At 45.3% G+C, this 15318-nt stretch overlaps 1 protein-coding gene across 1 annotated transcript in view; it reads left to right on the forward strand.

The window, feature by feature from the left end:
• The window catches only part of LOC139381311 (eyes shut homolog), a 254785-nt gene that overhangs the window by 25733 nt on the left and 213734 nt on the right, over positions 1–15318 (forward strand). Inside the window, exons 5-6 of the mRNA XM_071124763.1 lie at positions 9186–9382; positions 12141–12286. Of these exons, the coding sequence (XP_070980864.1) occupies positions 9186–9382; positions 12141–12286 (343 nt within the window). The remainder of the gene's footprint in view (positions 1–9185; positions 9383–12140; positions 12287–15318) is intronic.

The following is a 15318-nucleotide window of genomic DNA, read 5'->3' on the forward strand; positions in this document are numbered from 1 at the left end:
GCCAATGTCACCACCGCGGCATTTGACATTAGAGGTGGATTACAGTATGTAATGTATGTGTCTCCAAGCCAAGATGCTCTTGTCCAAAACTTCCAGCTCTGATCTGAGCTACTGTTGTCAGCTCCATAAAGTCCATTTATTCTCCTTTATTCAATTAAGTTTGTTGTTTTGCATATTTTAAATATGATTTACAGGGGGGGGGGGGATAATTCAAAACTAATCATAGGCATTCAATGTAATTATGATTCTTTAAGGGTTAAATATGGCACGTCATTATAATTTATCTGATATACAGTAGGTAATATGTCACCCTAAGTGACATACAACTACACTGAAAATATAAATGCAACATGTAAAGTGTTGGTCCCATGTTTCTTGAGCTGAAATAAAAAGTTCCAGAAATGTTCCATCTGCACAAAAAGCTTATTTCTCTCAAATGTTGTGCACAAATTTGTTTATATCCCTGTTAGTGACCATTTCTCCTTTGCCACAATAATCCAACTGCCTGAAAGGTATGGCATATCAAGAAGCTGATTAAACAGCATGATCATTGCACAACGATCATTCCAACACCTTGTGCTGGGGACAATAAAAGGCCACTCTAAAATGTGCAGTTTTGTCACACAGCACAATGCCACAGATGTCTCACGTTTTGAGGGAGCGTGCTATTGGCATGCTGACTGCAGCAATGTCCTCCAGAGCTGTTGCCAGATAATTTAATGTTAATGTCTCTACCATAAGCTCCGTCGTTTTAGAGAATTTGGGAGTAAACACAACCGGCCTCACAACTGCAGACCTCGTGTAACCACGCCAGCTCAGGACCTCCACACACGGCTTTTTCATTTGCGGGAGCGATCGTCTGAGATCAGGCACTCGGACAGCTGAGGAAACCAAATCATTTTTACACAAACTGTCAGAAACCGTCTCAGGGAAGCTCATCTGCGTGCTCGTCGTCCTCACCAGGGTCTTGACCTGACTGCAGTTTGGCATCGTAAACGACTTCAGTGTGCAAATGCTCACCTTCGATGGCCACTGGCATGCTGGAACTGTTTCAACTTTACCGGGCAGATGGCGTTGTGTGGGCGAGCGGTTTGCTGATGTCAAAGTTGTTGTGCCATTCATCCTCCGCCACCATTTCATGTTTCAGCATGATAATGCACGACTCCATATCGCAAGGATCTGAAGACCACAACTGGAAGCTGAAAATGTCCCTTCTTCCATGGCCTGCAAACTCCGCAGACATGCCACACATTGAGCATGTTTGGGATGCTTTGAATTAGCGATGTGACAAATGGACAATTTTGCTTAACGTTTAAACTGACATTTTTTTAAAAGCGGTTTTCCTTGTCAATTTACAGTGCAGAATAATGGTCATATTACGTATGTATGAACCCCAGGGACTTGTAAGGAAGTTACATCTACTGTAACACTTTACAGACATACAACACAGCTACGATAACATGTTGATATCAACAATTAATAATTTTTCAGGAAATTCAAAAAAGTTCCTTTTCAGGTCTTTACAAGTTCGGTATGGTTTCCCTGACTACAGTTAACTGATTGATGAGCTGCTGTGTTGTTGTTTATGCTGTTTTTATGGTATGGTAACTAGATGTGCTTTCTTTCTACTAAATGTCTTGGTAAGTCACGGTATTTAAAAAGAGAGCAGAGAGTGGTCTGTGTGTAGTTGGCAGGCAAACAGGCTGCGAGCAGCAGCTCGAGATTATTTGATTGACAGTTCTGGTTTCCTAGTGATGGACGTCAGAAGCGGCATTCCTTTACAGACAAGTAAAATGTCTGTTCATATCACCAGAGAAGGTTTTGTCGGCATTTTAAAAAAAACATAGTGTAGCCTACCCTAACATACAGAATAACATGCCGTAGCCGAGGCGCTTTCAAGGAGCCATGTTCCATTATGTCTGAAAAGCGTAATCGATACAGGCTACCAGTAGCCTACTGTCATTTCATGAGGCGAAAATGCTTGCAAAACTGTCTCGAAGACATTAGTGCCATGAATAGGCTAGGATACTCTACAGGCAACAGACCGAAGACTGAGCACACACTTGCATCATTAGGAAGAGATGGAGCAGCCAGGCCAGTGTGAGGGAGAGCGAGGCGGAGCAGCCAGGCCAATGTGAGGGAGGGAGAGGCGGAGCAGCCAGGCCAATGTGAGGGAGGGAGAGGCGGAGCAGCCAGGCCAGCGTGAGGGAGGGAGAGGCGGAGCAGCCAGGCCAGCGTGAGGGAGGGAGAGGCGGAGCAGCCAGGCCATTGTGGGGGAAGGAGAGGCGGAGCAGCCAGGCCAGCGTGGGGGAGGGAGAGGCGGAGCAGCCAGGCCAGCGTGGGGGAGAGAGAGGCGGAGCAGTCAGGCCAGCGTGAGGGAGGGAGAGGCGGAGCAGTCAGGCCAGCGTGAGGGAGGGAGAGGCGGAGCAGCCAGGCCAGTGTGAGGGAGGGCGAGGCGGAGCAGCCAGGCCAGCGTGAGGGAGGGCGAGGCGGAGCAGCCAGGCCAGCGTGAGGGAGGGAGATGCGGAGCAGCCAGGCCAGCGTGAGGGAGGGAGAGGCGGAGCAGCCAGGCCAGCGTGAGGGAGGGAGAGGCGGAGCAGCCAGGCCAGCGTGAGGGAGGGAGCGGCGGAGCAGCCAGTGTGAGGGAGAGAGAGGCGGAGCAGCCAGGCCAGTGTGAGTGAGAGAGAGGCGGAGCTTCCAGGCCAGTGTGAGGGAGGGAGAGGCGGAGCAGCCAGGCCAGTGTGAGGGCTGAGAGGGAGAGGCTGAGCAGCCAGGCCAGTGTGAGGGAGGGAGAGGCTGAGCAGCCAGGCCAGCGTGAGGGAGAGAGAGGCAGAGCTTCCAGGCCAGTGTGAGGGAGACCTGACCAGCATCACCACCCTGGATGGTTCCGACCTTGAATATGTGGACATCTATAAGTACCTAGGTGTCTGGCTAGACTCTAAACTCTCCTTCCAGACCCATATCAAACATCTCCAATCGAAAATCAAATCAAGAGTCGGCTTTCTATTCCGCAACAAAGCCTCCTTCACTCACGCCGCCAAACTTACCCTAGTAAAACTGACTATCCTACCGATCCTCGACTTCGGCGATGTCATCTACAAAATTGCTTCCAACACTCTACTCAGCAAACTGGATGCAGTTTATCACAGTGCCATCCGTTTTGTCACTAAAGCACCTTATACCACCCACCACTGCGACTTGTATGCTCTAATCGGCTGGCCCTCGCTACATATTCGTCGCCAGACCCACTGGCTCCAGCTCATCTACAAGTCCATGCTAGGTAAAGCTCCGCCTTATCTCAGTTCACTGGTTACGATGGCAACACCCATCCGTAGCACGCGCTCCAGCAGGTGTATCTCACTGATCATCCCTAAAGCCAACACCTCATTTGGCCGCCTTTCGTTCCAGTTCTCTGCTGCCTGTGATTGGAACGAATTGCAAAAATCGCTGAAGTTGGAGACTTTTATCTCCCTCACCAACTTCAAACATCTGCTATCTGAGCAGCTAACCGATCGCTGCAGCTGTACATAGTCTATTGGTAAATAGCCCACCCATTTTCACCTACCTCATCCCCATACTGTTTTTATTTATTTATTTTTCTGCTCTTTTGCACACCAATATCTCTACCTTTACATAACCATCTGATCATTTATCACTCCAGTGTTAATCTGCATAATTGTAATTATTTGCCTACCTTCTCATGCCTTTTGCACACAATGTATATATAGACTCCCCTTTTTTCTACTGTGTTATTGACTTGTTAATTGTTTACTCCATGTGTAACTCTGTGTTGTCTGTTCACACTGCTATGCCTTATCTTGGCCAGGTCGCAGTTGCAAATGAGAACTTGTTCTCAACTAGCCTACCTGGTTAAATAAAGGTGTTCTCAACTAGCCTACCTGGTTAAATAAAGGTGTTCTCAACTAGCCTACCTGGTTAAATAAAGGTGTTCTCAGCTAGCCTACCTGGTTAAATAAAGGTGTTCTCAACTAGCCTACCTGGTTAAATAAAGGTGTTCTCAACTAGCCTACCTGGTTAAATAAAGGTGTTCTCAACTAGCCTACCTGGTTAAATAAAGGTGTTCTCAACTAGCCTACCTGGTTAAATAAAGGTGTTCTCAACTAGCCTACCTGGTTAAATAAAGGTGTTCTCAGCTAGCCTACCTGGTTAAATAAAGGTGTTCTCAACTAGCCTACCTGGTTAAATAAAGGTGTTCTCAACTAGCCTACCTGGTTAAATAAAGGTGTTCTCAACTAGCCTACCTGGTTAAATATAAAGGTGTTCTCAACTAGCCTACCTGGTTAAATAAAGGTGTTCTCAACTAGCCTACCTGGTTAAATAAAGGTGTTCTCAACTAGCCTACCTGGTTAAATAAAGGTGTTCTCAACTAGCCTACCTGGTTAAATAAAGGTGAAATAAAAACAAATAAAATAAAAAGAGAGGCAGAGCAGCCAGGCCAGTGTGAGGGAGAGAGAACAAAAAAGCAGAAGCCTGCTCATATGTTTTGGTAATCTGCATCTCACTATGTCATGTCTTGTCTTGCATGCCTTGCAAATTCACCAAGCCTAAAATTTGCCTCATCCTCTCTGGTTTTATTTGAATTACACAACTTCCCCAGGCATTTATAGCCTATCGGCTAGAACACAGAAAATAATGTTTTGTGATCACTGAACTGTGATTTTAATTAATACATTTTTTATTTAACCTTTATTTAACTAGGCAAGTTAATTAAGAACAAATTCTTATAAACACTTGACAGCCTACTTAAGGATCCCAACTTCATTAAAATATTTAAACGTTCATACCCCTACTCTGGATCGACATGTACAGCAGCGTATTCCAGTTCCCACCAATATCCAGCAACTTCGCAAGGCCAGAAGAGGAGTGGGGCACAGCCAGAAGAGGAGTGGGGCACAGCCAGAAGAGGAGTGGGGCACAGCCAGAAGAGGAGTGGGGCACAGCCAGAAGAGGAGTGGGGCACAGCCAGAAGAGGAGTGGGGCAACATTCCACAGGCCACAATCAACAGCCTGATCAACTCTATGTGAAAGAGATGTGTCACGCTGCATGAGGAAAATGGTGGTCACTAGATACTGACTGGTTTTCTGATCCACACCCCTACTTTATCTGTATCTGTGACCAACAGATGCATATCCGTATTCCCTGTCATGTGAAACCCATAGATTAGGACCTAATGAATTTATTTCAATTGACTGATTTTACTGTAACTCAGTAAAATCTTTGAAATTGTTGCGTGTTGTGTTTTATATTTTGGTTCGGTGTAAAAGGTTAGCTCAGCTGATGTATTTTTTGATTCATAAGGATCCCCATTAGCCGACGCCAATGGCGACAGCTAGTCTTTCTTGGGTCCGACATATAACGAAAAATACATTACAGACAACAGACTTTACAATATACATACATTTAAAAATGTGTGTGTGTGTGTGTGCTCATCTATTAGTTACACATTTCAGTAAATACACACAACAAGTTGGTCACATTTTGGCATATTGAAATGAGACCATGTTGAGGAGACACCACTCGTACTAGGTAGACTGTTGATGTTCCAGTCAATTCTGCAACTTTCTTCTATCTTCCTGTAGACAGTTTGACCAGTCATACTTCATCTTCCTCTCCCGGTTAAAAGTCCATTGTGATATTAAAGATGGTGGTGGCAGTCCGCCAACTGATTTCCTTTTTCTCGACTGTAATAATGCATTGAGCAGCTTGGGGTGTTTGTTCTGCATTCTCCCCTGGTAGAATGGGGATGATGATATGTAGACCAAGCAAAAGAACAGAAACAGCATGATACCTGTTGTGTCTTCAGTCTCAGGACAGGAAACATCAACAGAGATATCAAGAGCTGTACAATGGCCAACAGTGTTTGACAGAATCCTAATGCCAATAAGCAGTTTAATCATTTTATGCCCCGAGGGGATATATCTTTTCATTTCTATGTCTTATTCATGTGGTTATGTCGATCATACAATAGGACATCAATGGTACAGGTACTTGGAGAAGACTGTGATTTACTTTAAAAGGTCTATTTGCTCATTAGAACAGAACACAATAACAATAAAAGCATTGAAAAGGAGGGAAAAAAGAAGAATATTAAAGAGAAAAGGAGAATACCAACCACACAGTTTGTGTTTCCAGCTCCTCTTTCTCTGACTTTTTGTGCCAGAGAAAGTTGCATCATTAGGAGGGCCAATTTGACACAACGAATATAGCCTCGTTTTCTTATGAGTAAACATAGGAGCTGTTGCGTGAGGTTTAGTGGTTTGGTTGCATGCTTGAAAATTAATTCTCTTTTGTCTTTTATACTGAGATGAAAAGCCAACTTCCTGGTTCTTCTCTTGGGTTGTGGGAATTGGTGTGGAGTTCAGATTCACTTGTGCGTTCCAAAATAGACGGAATAAGCGCATAGGAGAGATGATACAGTATAGGGAGGCTTGCATCCCAAATAGCACCCTATTCCCTATATAGTGTCACATAGGGCCCTGATCAAAAGTAGTGCACTATATAGGGAATAGGGTGCCATTTGGGACGATCCCACAGTGAAGTGTAGGGAGACCTTGCTCAAGGAACAAGTGAGTGAGTCCAGGAAAAGCAGTTGATTATTAATTAGAGTCATGGGGGGAGAGAGAGAGAGCCCTGGAGCCTTGAATTCACATGAAGACAAATATATACATGAGATACTTCAGGATTGCTCATGTGTTTGAAAACACCATCATCAAACCCAATAAAACACTGAGTAAAGGAAGACACTCTTTCTTTAAAGAGTGTGTGATTCACATGTAGGATTAGTAGGGGATAATGTTATTAACTTGAACATAACTGTATGACCAGGTACTGAGGTACTGTTCACATCCCTGACCAGGTACTGAGGTACTGTTCACATCCCTGACCAGGTACTGTTCACATCCCTGACCAGGTACTGAGGTACTGTTCACATCCCTGACCAGGTAGTGAGGTACTGTTCACATCCCTGACCAGGTACTGAGGTACTGTTCACATCCCTGACCAGGTAGTGAGGTACTGTTCACATCCCTGACCAGGTACTGAGGTACTGTTCACATCCCTGACCAGGTCCTGAGGTACTATTCACATCCTTGACCAGGTCCTGAGGTACTGTTCCCATCCCTGACCAGGTACTGTTCCCATCCCTGACCAGGTACTGTTCACATCCCTGACCAGGTACTGAGGTACTGTTCACATCTCTGACCAGGTACTGAGGAACTGTTCACATCCCTGACCAGGTCCTGAGGTACTGTTCACATCACTTACCAGGTACTGAGGTACTGTTCACATCCCTGACCAGGTACTTAGGTACTGTTCCCATCTCTGACCAGGTACTGAGGTACTGTTCCCATCCCTGACTAGGTACTGAGGAACTGTTCACATCCATGACCAGGTACTGAGGTACTGTTCACATCCCTGACCAGGTACTGAGGTACTGTTCACATCCCTGACCAGGTACTGAGGTACTGTACACATCCCTGACCAGGTACTGTTCCCATCCCTGACCAGGTACTGTACCCATCCCTGACCAGGTACTGAGGTACTGTACCCATCCCTGACCAGGTACTGAGGTACTGTTCCCATACCTGACCAGGTCCTGAGGTACTGTTCACATCCTTGACCAGGTACTGTTCACATCCCTGACCAGGTACTGTTCACATCCCCAACCAGGTCCTGAGGTACTGTTCCCATCCCTGACCAGGTACTGAGTTACTGTTCCCATCCCTGACCAGGTACTGAGGTACTGTTCACATCCCTGACCAGGTCCTGAGGTACTGTTCCCATCCCTGACCAGGTACTGAGTTACTGTTCCCATCCCTGACCAGGTACTGAGGTACTGTTCACATCCCTGACCAGGTACTGAGGTACTGTTCACATCCCTGACCAGGTACTGAGGTACTGTTCCCATCCCTGACCAGGCACTGGGGTACTGTTCACATCCCTGACCAGGTACTGAGGTACTGTTCACATCTCTGACCAGGTACTGAGGTACTGTTCCCATCCCTGACCAGGTACTGAGGTACTGTTCCCATCCCTGACCAGGTACTGAGGTACTGTTCACATCCCTGACCAGGTACTGAGATACTGTTCAGATCCCTGACCAGGTACTGAGGTACTGTTCACATCCCTGACCAGATACTGTTCACAACCCTGACCAGGTACTGAGGTACTGTTCACATCCCTGACCAGGTACTGAGGTACTGTTCACATCCCCGACCAGGTACTGAGGTACTGTTCACATCCCTGACCAGGTACTGAGGTACTGTTCACATCCCTGACCAGGTACTGAGGTACTGTTCACATCCCTGACCAGATACTCTTCACATCCCTGACCAGGTACTGAGGTACTGTTCACATCCCTGACCAGATACTGTTCACATCCCTGACCAGGTACTGAGGTACTGTTCACATCCCTGACCAGATACTCTTCACATCCCTGACCAGATACTGTTCACATCCCTGACCAGGTACTGAGGTACTGTTCACATCCCTGACCAGGTACTGAGATACTGTTCACATCCCTGACCAGGTACTGAGGTACTGTTCACATCCCTGACCAGATACTGTTCACATCCCTGACCAGGTACTGAGGTACTGTTCACATCCCTGACCAGGTACTGAGGTACTGTTCACATCCCTGACCAGGTACTGAGGTACTGTTCACATCCCTGACCAGGTACTGAGGTACTGTTCACATCCTTGACCAGGTACTGAGGTACTGTTCACATCCTCATCCTGGTGATTTTGCTGTATTTCCCGCCTCTGTGGTTTAAACCATAGAAATATCATTAATTATATTTATATGGTTTAAACTGTATGTTGCTGTGGGATGAAATGTTGAAATCAGAGTTGTTGAAGTGAGGAACAGATCAAGTTTTTCCTCAACAAATTATCACAATCATTTGCTCTATTTGGAGCCATGCTCTCAATCGGACTGACTTGAACTAACAGTGTCCGTGAAGTTTGTATGGCTGTAACAAAGACTGTCGAGTTCAGCTGTGGAGACCTCTCCGATTGTTTTCAGGTGTCCTGAGTTATCATGGGTTGTTGGACCGACACTTCTGCTCTATCTCTGACATCCAGCCTGAGAGCTGTCAAATATTCATTGAAGTTCAACGCCTCTGGGAATCTTATCCAATAACCAACTGTTCATTCTCATCCATAGGTCCACCTTGTGGGACATCTTGTGATCCCAACCCATGTAGGAATGGCGGAGAGTGTGAGGAGAGCTCCGAGAGCGTCGCTGGATATGCTTGTGCTTGTCTGGAGGGATTCACGGGCCTCTGCTGTGACACCCCCGTTAACATCAATTGCCTTTCATACGAATGTCAGCGGGAAAAGGCGTGCTCCTTGGGGGAACATGTGAGAACTCTATTTCTATGTCCCAAATGTCACTCTAAATAGTGCACCGCTTTCGACCAGAGCCCATACAGTCTGGCCCAAGGTATTGCACTATAGAGAGGATAAGATGTCATTATGGACGCATCCCATTTCTCCTTCTTCATTCTTCTGAGGCCTCCTCCTCCTCCGCCTCTCAGAGCCTGATTTAATAGGAAATGTCACATGAAAATTAATATCTTAGTCTTTGAAGCAGATCGAGTGTACTTTTGAAGGTTGGAACAACAATGAATATTTCTGCCTTCAATGGGGGGGTTAGCATTGCTTGGGGAAGGAAAGCGTGATGGTGATGGCTCTGGTTATTTGTGCTGGCTATTTTGATTAGACTGGAATTAACTATTGCATATTTTAAGAGGCAGATTGAAATTGCAGTTATGAAAGGGGGTCTTTTGTTCTAGATGGAGGCGTCTATTGGCCACAGTCCGTTTTCAATTTCAGGCCTTTTATCTATGAAATGTTACGGTGATACAGGACAGGGGTTTTAATCATCACCTGCTGAGTGCCAATAGTTTCTCTATTATGCAAGAGGCGAAGCATAGAGAGAAAAATATATTAAAATGGGCTAATTGTCTTTTTGTGACCTTCACTTGTGACTTCATTATGGAATTTGCCACAGATTTTACAATAACTGATTTGTAATGGGTTTCTCAACCCAATCGAGAATCTTCTGTAAGGCATTCTTAACCAGTTATAACACCTTAATGAGTGATGCAGGATTATGCATAACAACCTTCATAACACAGTCACATTAATGGGAGCCCAGTGTTGATAGCATAGCAGCACTCTTATGTCAACCTGATCTGTTTGACATTGATTTTGCCTCAGTCATCTCTATAAGGGACTTCATCTGAATGAAAATGAACTCATCTTTCAACCTGAGAGCCTTGGCGACTCGAAGCAACTGTTAATATTAGTGTCTTCTCTGATTAAGGATCTTGGTTTTATCATCTCTGACTGTTGAGTCAGATATATTATTATTGTCAAGATCATTCCTGATGAGATGTGATGAGAGCTGGAGTACGCTAGTCGAGCTAATGGCCTAGCTGTCTCCATCTATTCTTAGTTTCTCTATGATGGATTGATTTATTTATTTAAGTCTCGAACACCAATTGTTGCCCAATGGGCTTATAAGACACTATTTCTTTACGTACGTGTGCACAAAATTCAAAACCAAATGACATTTAACAAATGAAATGCATAGTTAGAGTGGCGCTGTAGTCGAAGGCCCCGCATCGCAGTGGCGTCACTACAGACCCGGGTTCGATCTCAGGTTGTTTCACAACTGGTCTTGACCGGGAGTCCCACAGGGTGGTGCACAATTAGCCCAGCGTCGTCCGGGTTAGGGAAGGTATGGCCGGGGGGGTGGGGGGGGGTGGCTTTACTTGGCTCATTACTCTCTAGCGACTCCTTGTGGCGAGCTGGGTGCCTGCAGGCGGACGACGGTCGTCAGTTGAACAGTATTTCCTCCGACACATTGGTGCAGCTGGCTTACGGGTTAAGTGGGTGTTAAGAAGTGTGGTTTGGTGGGTCATGTTTCCCCCCCATGACTCGACCTTCACCTCCCGAGCCCATTGGGGAAATGCAGCGATGAGACAAGATCAAAATTGAAAAGAAAAAGGGAGTCAAAAAAAATAAAAAAGCATAGTTAGTAATCATCAGAAAGTACAGCTTTCACCTTGTCACATTAAACAAACAATACACTTCTTCTTCTCTCTGTGTCACTGCAGCTATCCCGTTTCACTCCCTAACGTTGTACTGTTACAGTTCTTTACTCACTTGTTCTGCTGGGGAGAGTGATCTGTCTCCACTAACACTGTCTTGTTCTGCTAGGGAGAGTGATCTGTCTCCACTAACAATGTCTTGTTCTGCTGGGGAGAGTGATCTGTCTCCACTAATACTGTCTTGTTCTGCTAGGGAGAGTGATCTGTCTCCACTAACACTGTCGTGTTCTGCAGGGGAGAGTGATCTGTCTCCACACTGTCGTGTTCTGCAGGGGAGAGTGATCTGTCTCCACTAACACTTTCTTGTTCTGCTGGGGAGAGTGATCTGTCTCCACTAACACTGTGTTGTTCTGCTAGGGAGAGGGATCTGTCTCCACTAACACTGTCTTGTTCTGCTAGGGAGAGTGATCTGTCTCTACTAACACTGTCTTGTTCTCTGGGGAGAGTGATCTGTCTCCACTAACACTGTCTTGTTCTGCTGGGGAGAGTGATCTGTCTCTACTAACACTGTCTTGTTGTCTGGGGAGAGTGATCTGTCTCCACTAACACTGTCTTGTTCTGCTAGGGAGAGTGATCTGTCTCCACTAACACTGTCTTGTTCTGCTAGGGAGAGTGATCTGTCTCCACTAACACTGTCTTGTTCTGCTAGGGAGAGTGATCTGTCTCCACTAACACTGTCTTGTTCTGCTAGGGAGAGTGATCTGTCTCCACTAACACTGTGTTGTTCTGCTAAGGAGAGTGATCTGTCTCTACTAACACTGTGTTGTTCTGCTAGGGAGAGTGATCTGTCTCCACTAACACTGGCTTGTTCTGCTAGGGAGAGTGATCTGTCTCCACTAACACTGTCTTTACCTTTAATCTAAGTGTGTTTTCTCAAGCTGACTTCAGGCCTGATTTGTTTTCGTCATGTGTGTGTGTGCGCTTGTGCGTGCAAACGTGTGTGTTTGTTTTACATGTGTTTGTGTATATGCTGAAGTGTGTGTGTGTGTGTGTGTCTGCAGACCTCTCCTGAGTGTGCAGCCTCAGTCTGGCAGTGTTCAGATGGCACCACAGGCCCACAGTGCAGGAGGCAGCGAGGCCCGTGCAGCCCTTCGCCCTGCCACAACAACGTCAGCTGTTTAGTCCAGGGAGAGGACTATGTCTGCAGGTGAGACATGGAAATATTCAGGATGCAGGTGAGACACATGGCAGTATATTCAGGATGTAGGTGAGACACATGGCAGTATATTCAGGATGTAGGTGAGACACATGGCAGTATATTCAGGATGCAGGTGAGACACATGGCAGTATATTCAGGATGTAGGTGAAACACATGGCAGTATATTCAGGATGTAGTTGAGACATGGCAGTATATTCAGGATGTAGTTGAGACACATGGCAGTATATTCAGGATGTAGGTGAAACATGGCAGTATATTCAGGATGTAGTTGAGACACATGGCAGTATATTCAGGATGTAGGTGAAACATGGCAGTATATTCAGGATGTAGGTGAGACACATGGCAGTATATTCAGGATGTAGGTGAGACACATGGCAGTATATTCAGGATGTAGGTGAGACACATGGCAGTATATTCAGGATGTGGTTGAGACACATGGCAGTATATTCAGGATGTGGTTGAGACACATGGCAGTATATTCAGGATGTAGTTGAGACACATGGCAGTATATTCAGGATGTGGTTGAGACATGGCAGTATATTCAGGATGTAGTTGAGACATGGCAGTATATTCAGGATGTAGTTGAGACACATGGCAGTATATTCAGGATGTGGTTGAGACATGGCAGGGATGAAGGTGATAAAAAAACAACTTTAACCTTTAACAAGGCAAGTCAGTTAAGAATACATTCTTATTTACAATGACGGCCTACCCCGGCTAAACCCGGGCGAGGTGATCCAGTGACCTACGCATCCTGATGGCCCAGTGTGTTAGTTAGAGTAAAGGGGCTTAGATAGCAACACCAGGGTTAGAGCATGGGGCTTAGATAGCAACACCAGGGTTAGAGTAAGGGGCTTAGATAGCAACACTAGAGTTAGAGCATGGGGCTTAGCTAGCAACACCAGAGTTAGAGCATGGGGCTTAGCTAGCAACACCAGGGTTAGAGCATGGGGCTTAGCTAGCAACACCAGGGTTAGAGCATGGGGCTTAGCTAGCAACACCAGGGTTAGAGTAAGGGGCTTAGCTAGCAACACCAGGGTTAGAGCATTGGGCTTAGCTAGCAACACCAGGGTTAGAGCATTGGGCTTAGCTAGCAACACCAGGGTTAGAGCATTGGGCTTAGCTAGCAACACCAGGTTTGTGGCAGGTAGTCTAGTGGTTAAGAGTGTTGCGCCGATAACCGAAAGGTTGCTGGTTCGAATTCCCAAGTCGACTAGGTGAAACATCTGCCGATGTACCCTTGAGCAAGGCACTTAACCCTAATTGCTCCCGTAAATCGTTCCGCTAAGTGACTGAAATGTAAATGTACTGTGTTACTGTGAATGTAGGTGCCCAGTTAAATAAGGGTCAAAAATAATAAAGGTCCTAGATAAAAGCGTCTGCTATGCTGTTGCTTCTATGTTCTTCTAATAAGCTCAGGACAGGAAGCATCTTTAATAATAGCTCATTATTTTCCTTTATATACTTCAGATGAGGGCTGGGAATTGCCAGGGACCTCACGATACGATATTATCACAATACTTAGGTGCTGATAGGTGCGAATCTCACAATTCTATGTGTATTTCGATTCAAATTTGATATTGCTGTTTAATGTTCCGAACATTGCTCACCTTAGTTCTGCTGCAGAGGTATTTAAAAAACATTTTAAAAATATGTAACTTTTATTTAACTAGGCAAGTAAGTTAAGAACAAATTCTTATTTACAATGACGGCCTACCCCGGCCTAACCCTAACCTGGACGACGCTGGGCCAATTGTGCGTATCCCTATGGGACTCCCAATCACGTCCGGGTCGTGATACAGCCTGGAATTGAACCAGGGTCTGTAGTGACGCCTCTAGCACTGAGATGCAGTGTTTTAGACAGCAGGGCATGAAAATAATAGTGCTGAAAACATGTTGGCTCAGTATTTAAAGCTGCAATATGTAACTTTTTGGACGACCCGACCAAATTCACATAGAAATATGCTTTATAGATCTGTTGTTCTCATTGAAAGCAAGTCTAAAAAGCAGTAGATATGTTCTATGTGCGCTATTTCTATGTTTCCCGTTCAAAAGTTTAGTTTTTGTGTCTTTCACTTTCCGTTTTGTACACTAGCTTCAAACAGCTGAAAATTCTATATTTTTGGTTCTGGAAAATATATTTCACAGCGGTTTAGATTGTACAATGATTCTCTACACAATGACTGGTTGTTTTGTCACATTGGACGGAAATTGGACGGACTTTTAGAATTTTTGCAACCAGGAAATGGCGGAGTGATTTCAGCATATTGTACCTTTACCAATAAAACGGAGAACAAGCTATAGGATGAAAAATACCGGAGTTTGGGCGCAGGTACAGCCTGCTAGCGGTTTACTTGGAGTCAAATATCGATATAATATTGTCCAAAAATAAGATCACCATATTTAACTGTATCGATTCCCCCCCATCACTACCTCAGATCTGTGTAATGATATTAGTTGGTTATTAACATTTCTTTAAAGAATGTATACATTTTCTCCCTTTTAAACTGCTCTCTGGTGATCATGACAAAGAGTGATGGCAACGCATAATATTTTATAGGTACTTACCATTTAGGATGGGTGATTTTCAGGTCCTGTTCTAGAGCTATTGTTTCGGCTGTCTCAGGCAATAGTACTCAGAGGATATGAAGAGTAAAGTTCAGGCCAGTCAACACATTCAAATGTCTTCTCTTCTCTGAGTCAGGTGGACATAGAGGTGGACTTAGAGGTGGACTTAGAGGTGCACTTAGAGGTGCACATAGAGGTGGACATAGAGGTGGACTTAGAGGTGGACATAGAGGTGGACATAGAGGTGGACATAGAGGTGGACATAGAGGTGGACATAGAGGTGGACAAAGAGGTGGACAAAGAGGTGGACAAAGAGGTGGACAAAGAGGTGGAAAAGGTCTCTTTTTTGGAGAAAGGTATATTAGTATTGAATGAGAGTGACCTGATGACGTATGGGAGTTGAATGAGCCAATGACACAGTGTCATGGGTGAGTGGTTCTCTAGTGGGAGAG

The sequence above is a fragment of the Oncorhynchus clarkii genome, chromosome 23, assembly GCF_045791955.1.
Source record: "Oncorhynchus clarkii lewisi isolate Uvic-CL-2024 chromosome 23, UVic_Ocla_1.0, whole genome shotgun sequence".
Lineage (NCBI taxonomy): Eukaryota > Metazoa > Chordata > Actinopteri > Salmoniformes > Salmonidae > Oncorhynchus > Oncorhynchus clarkii.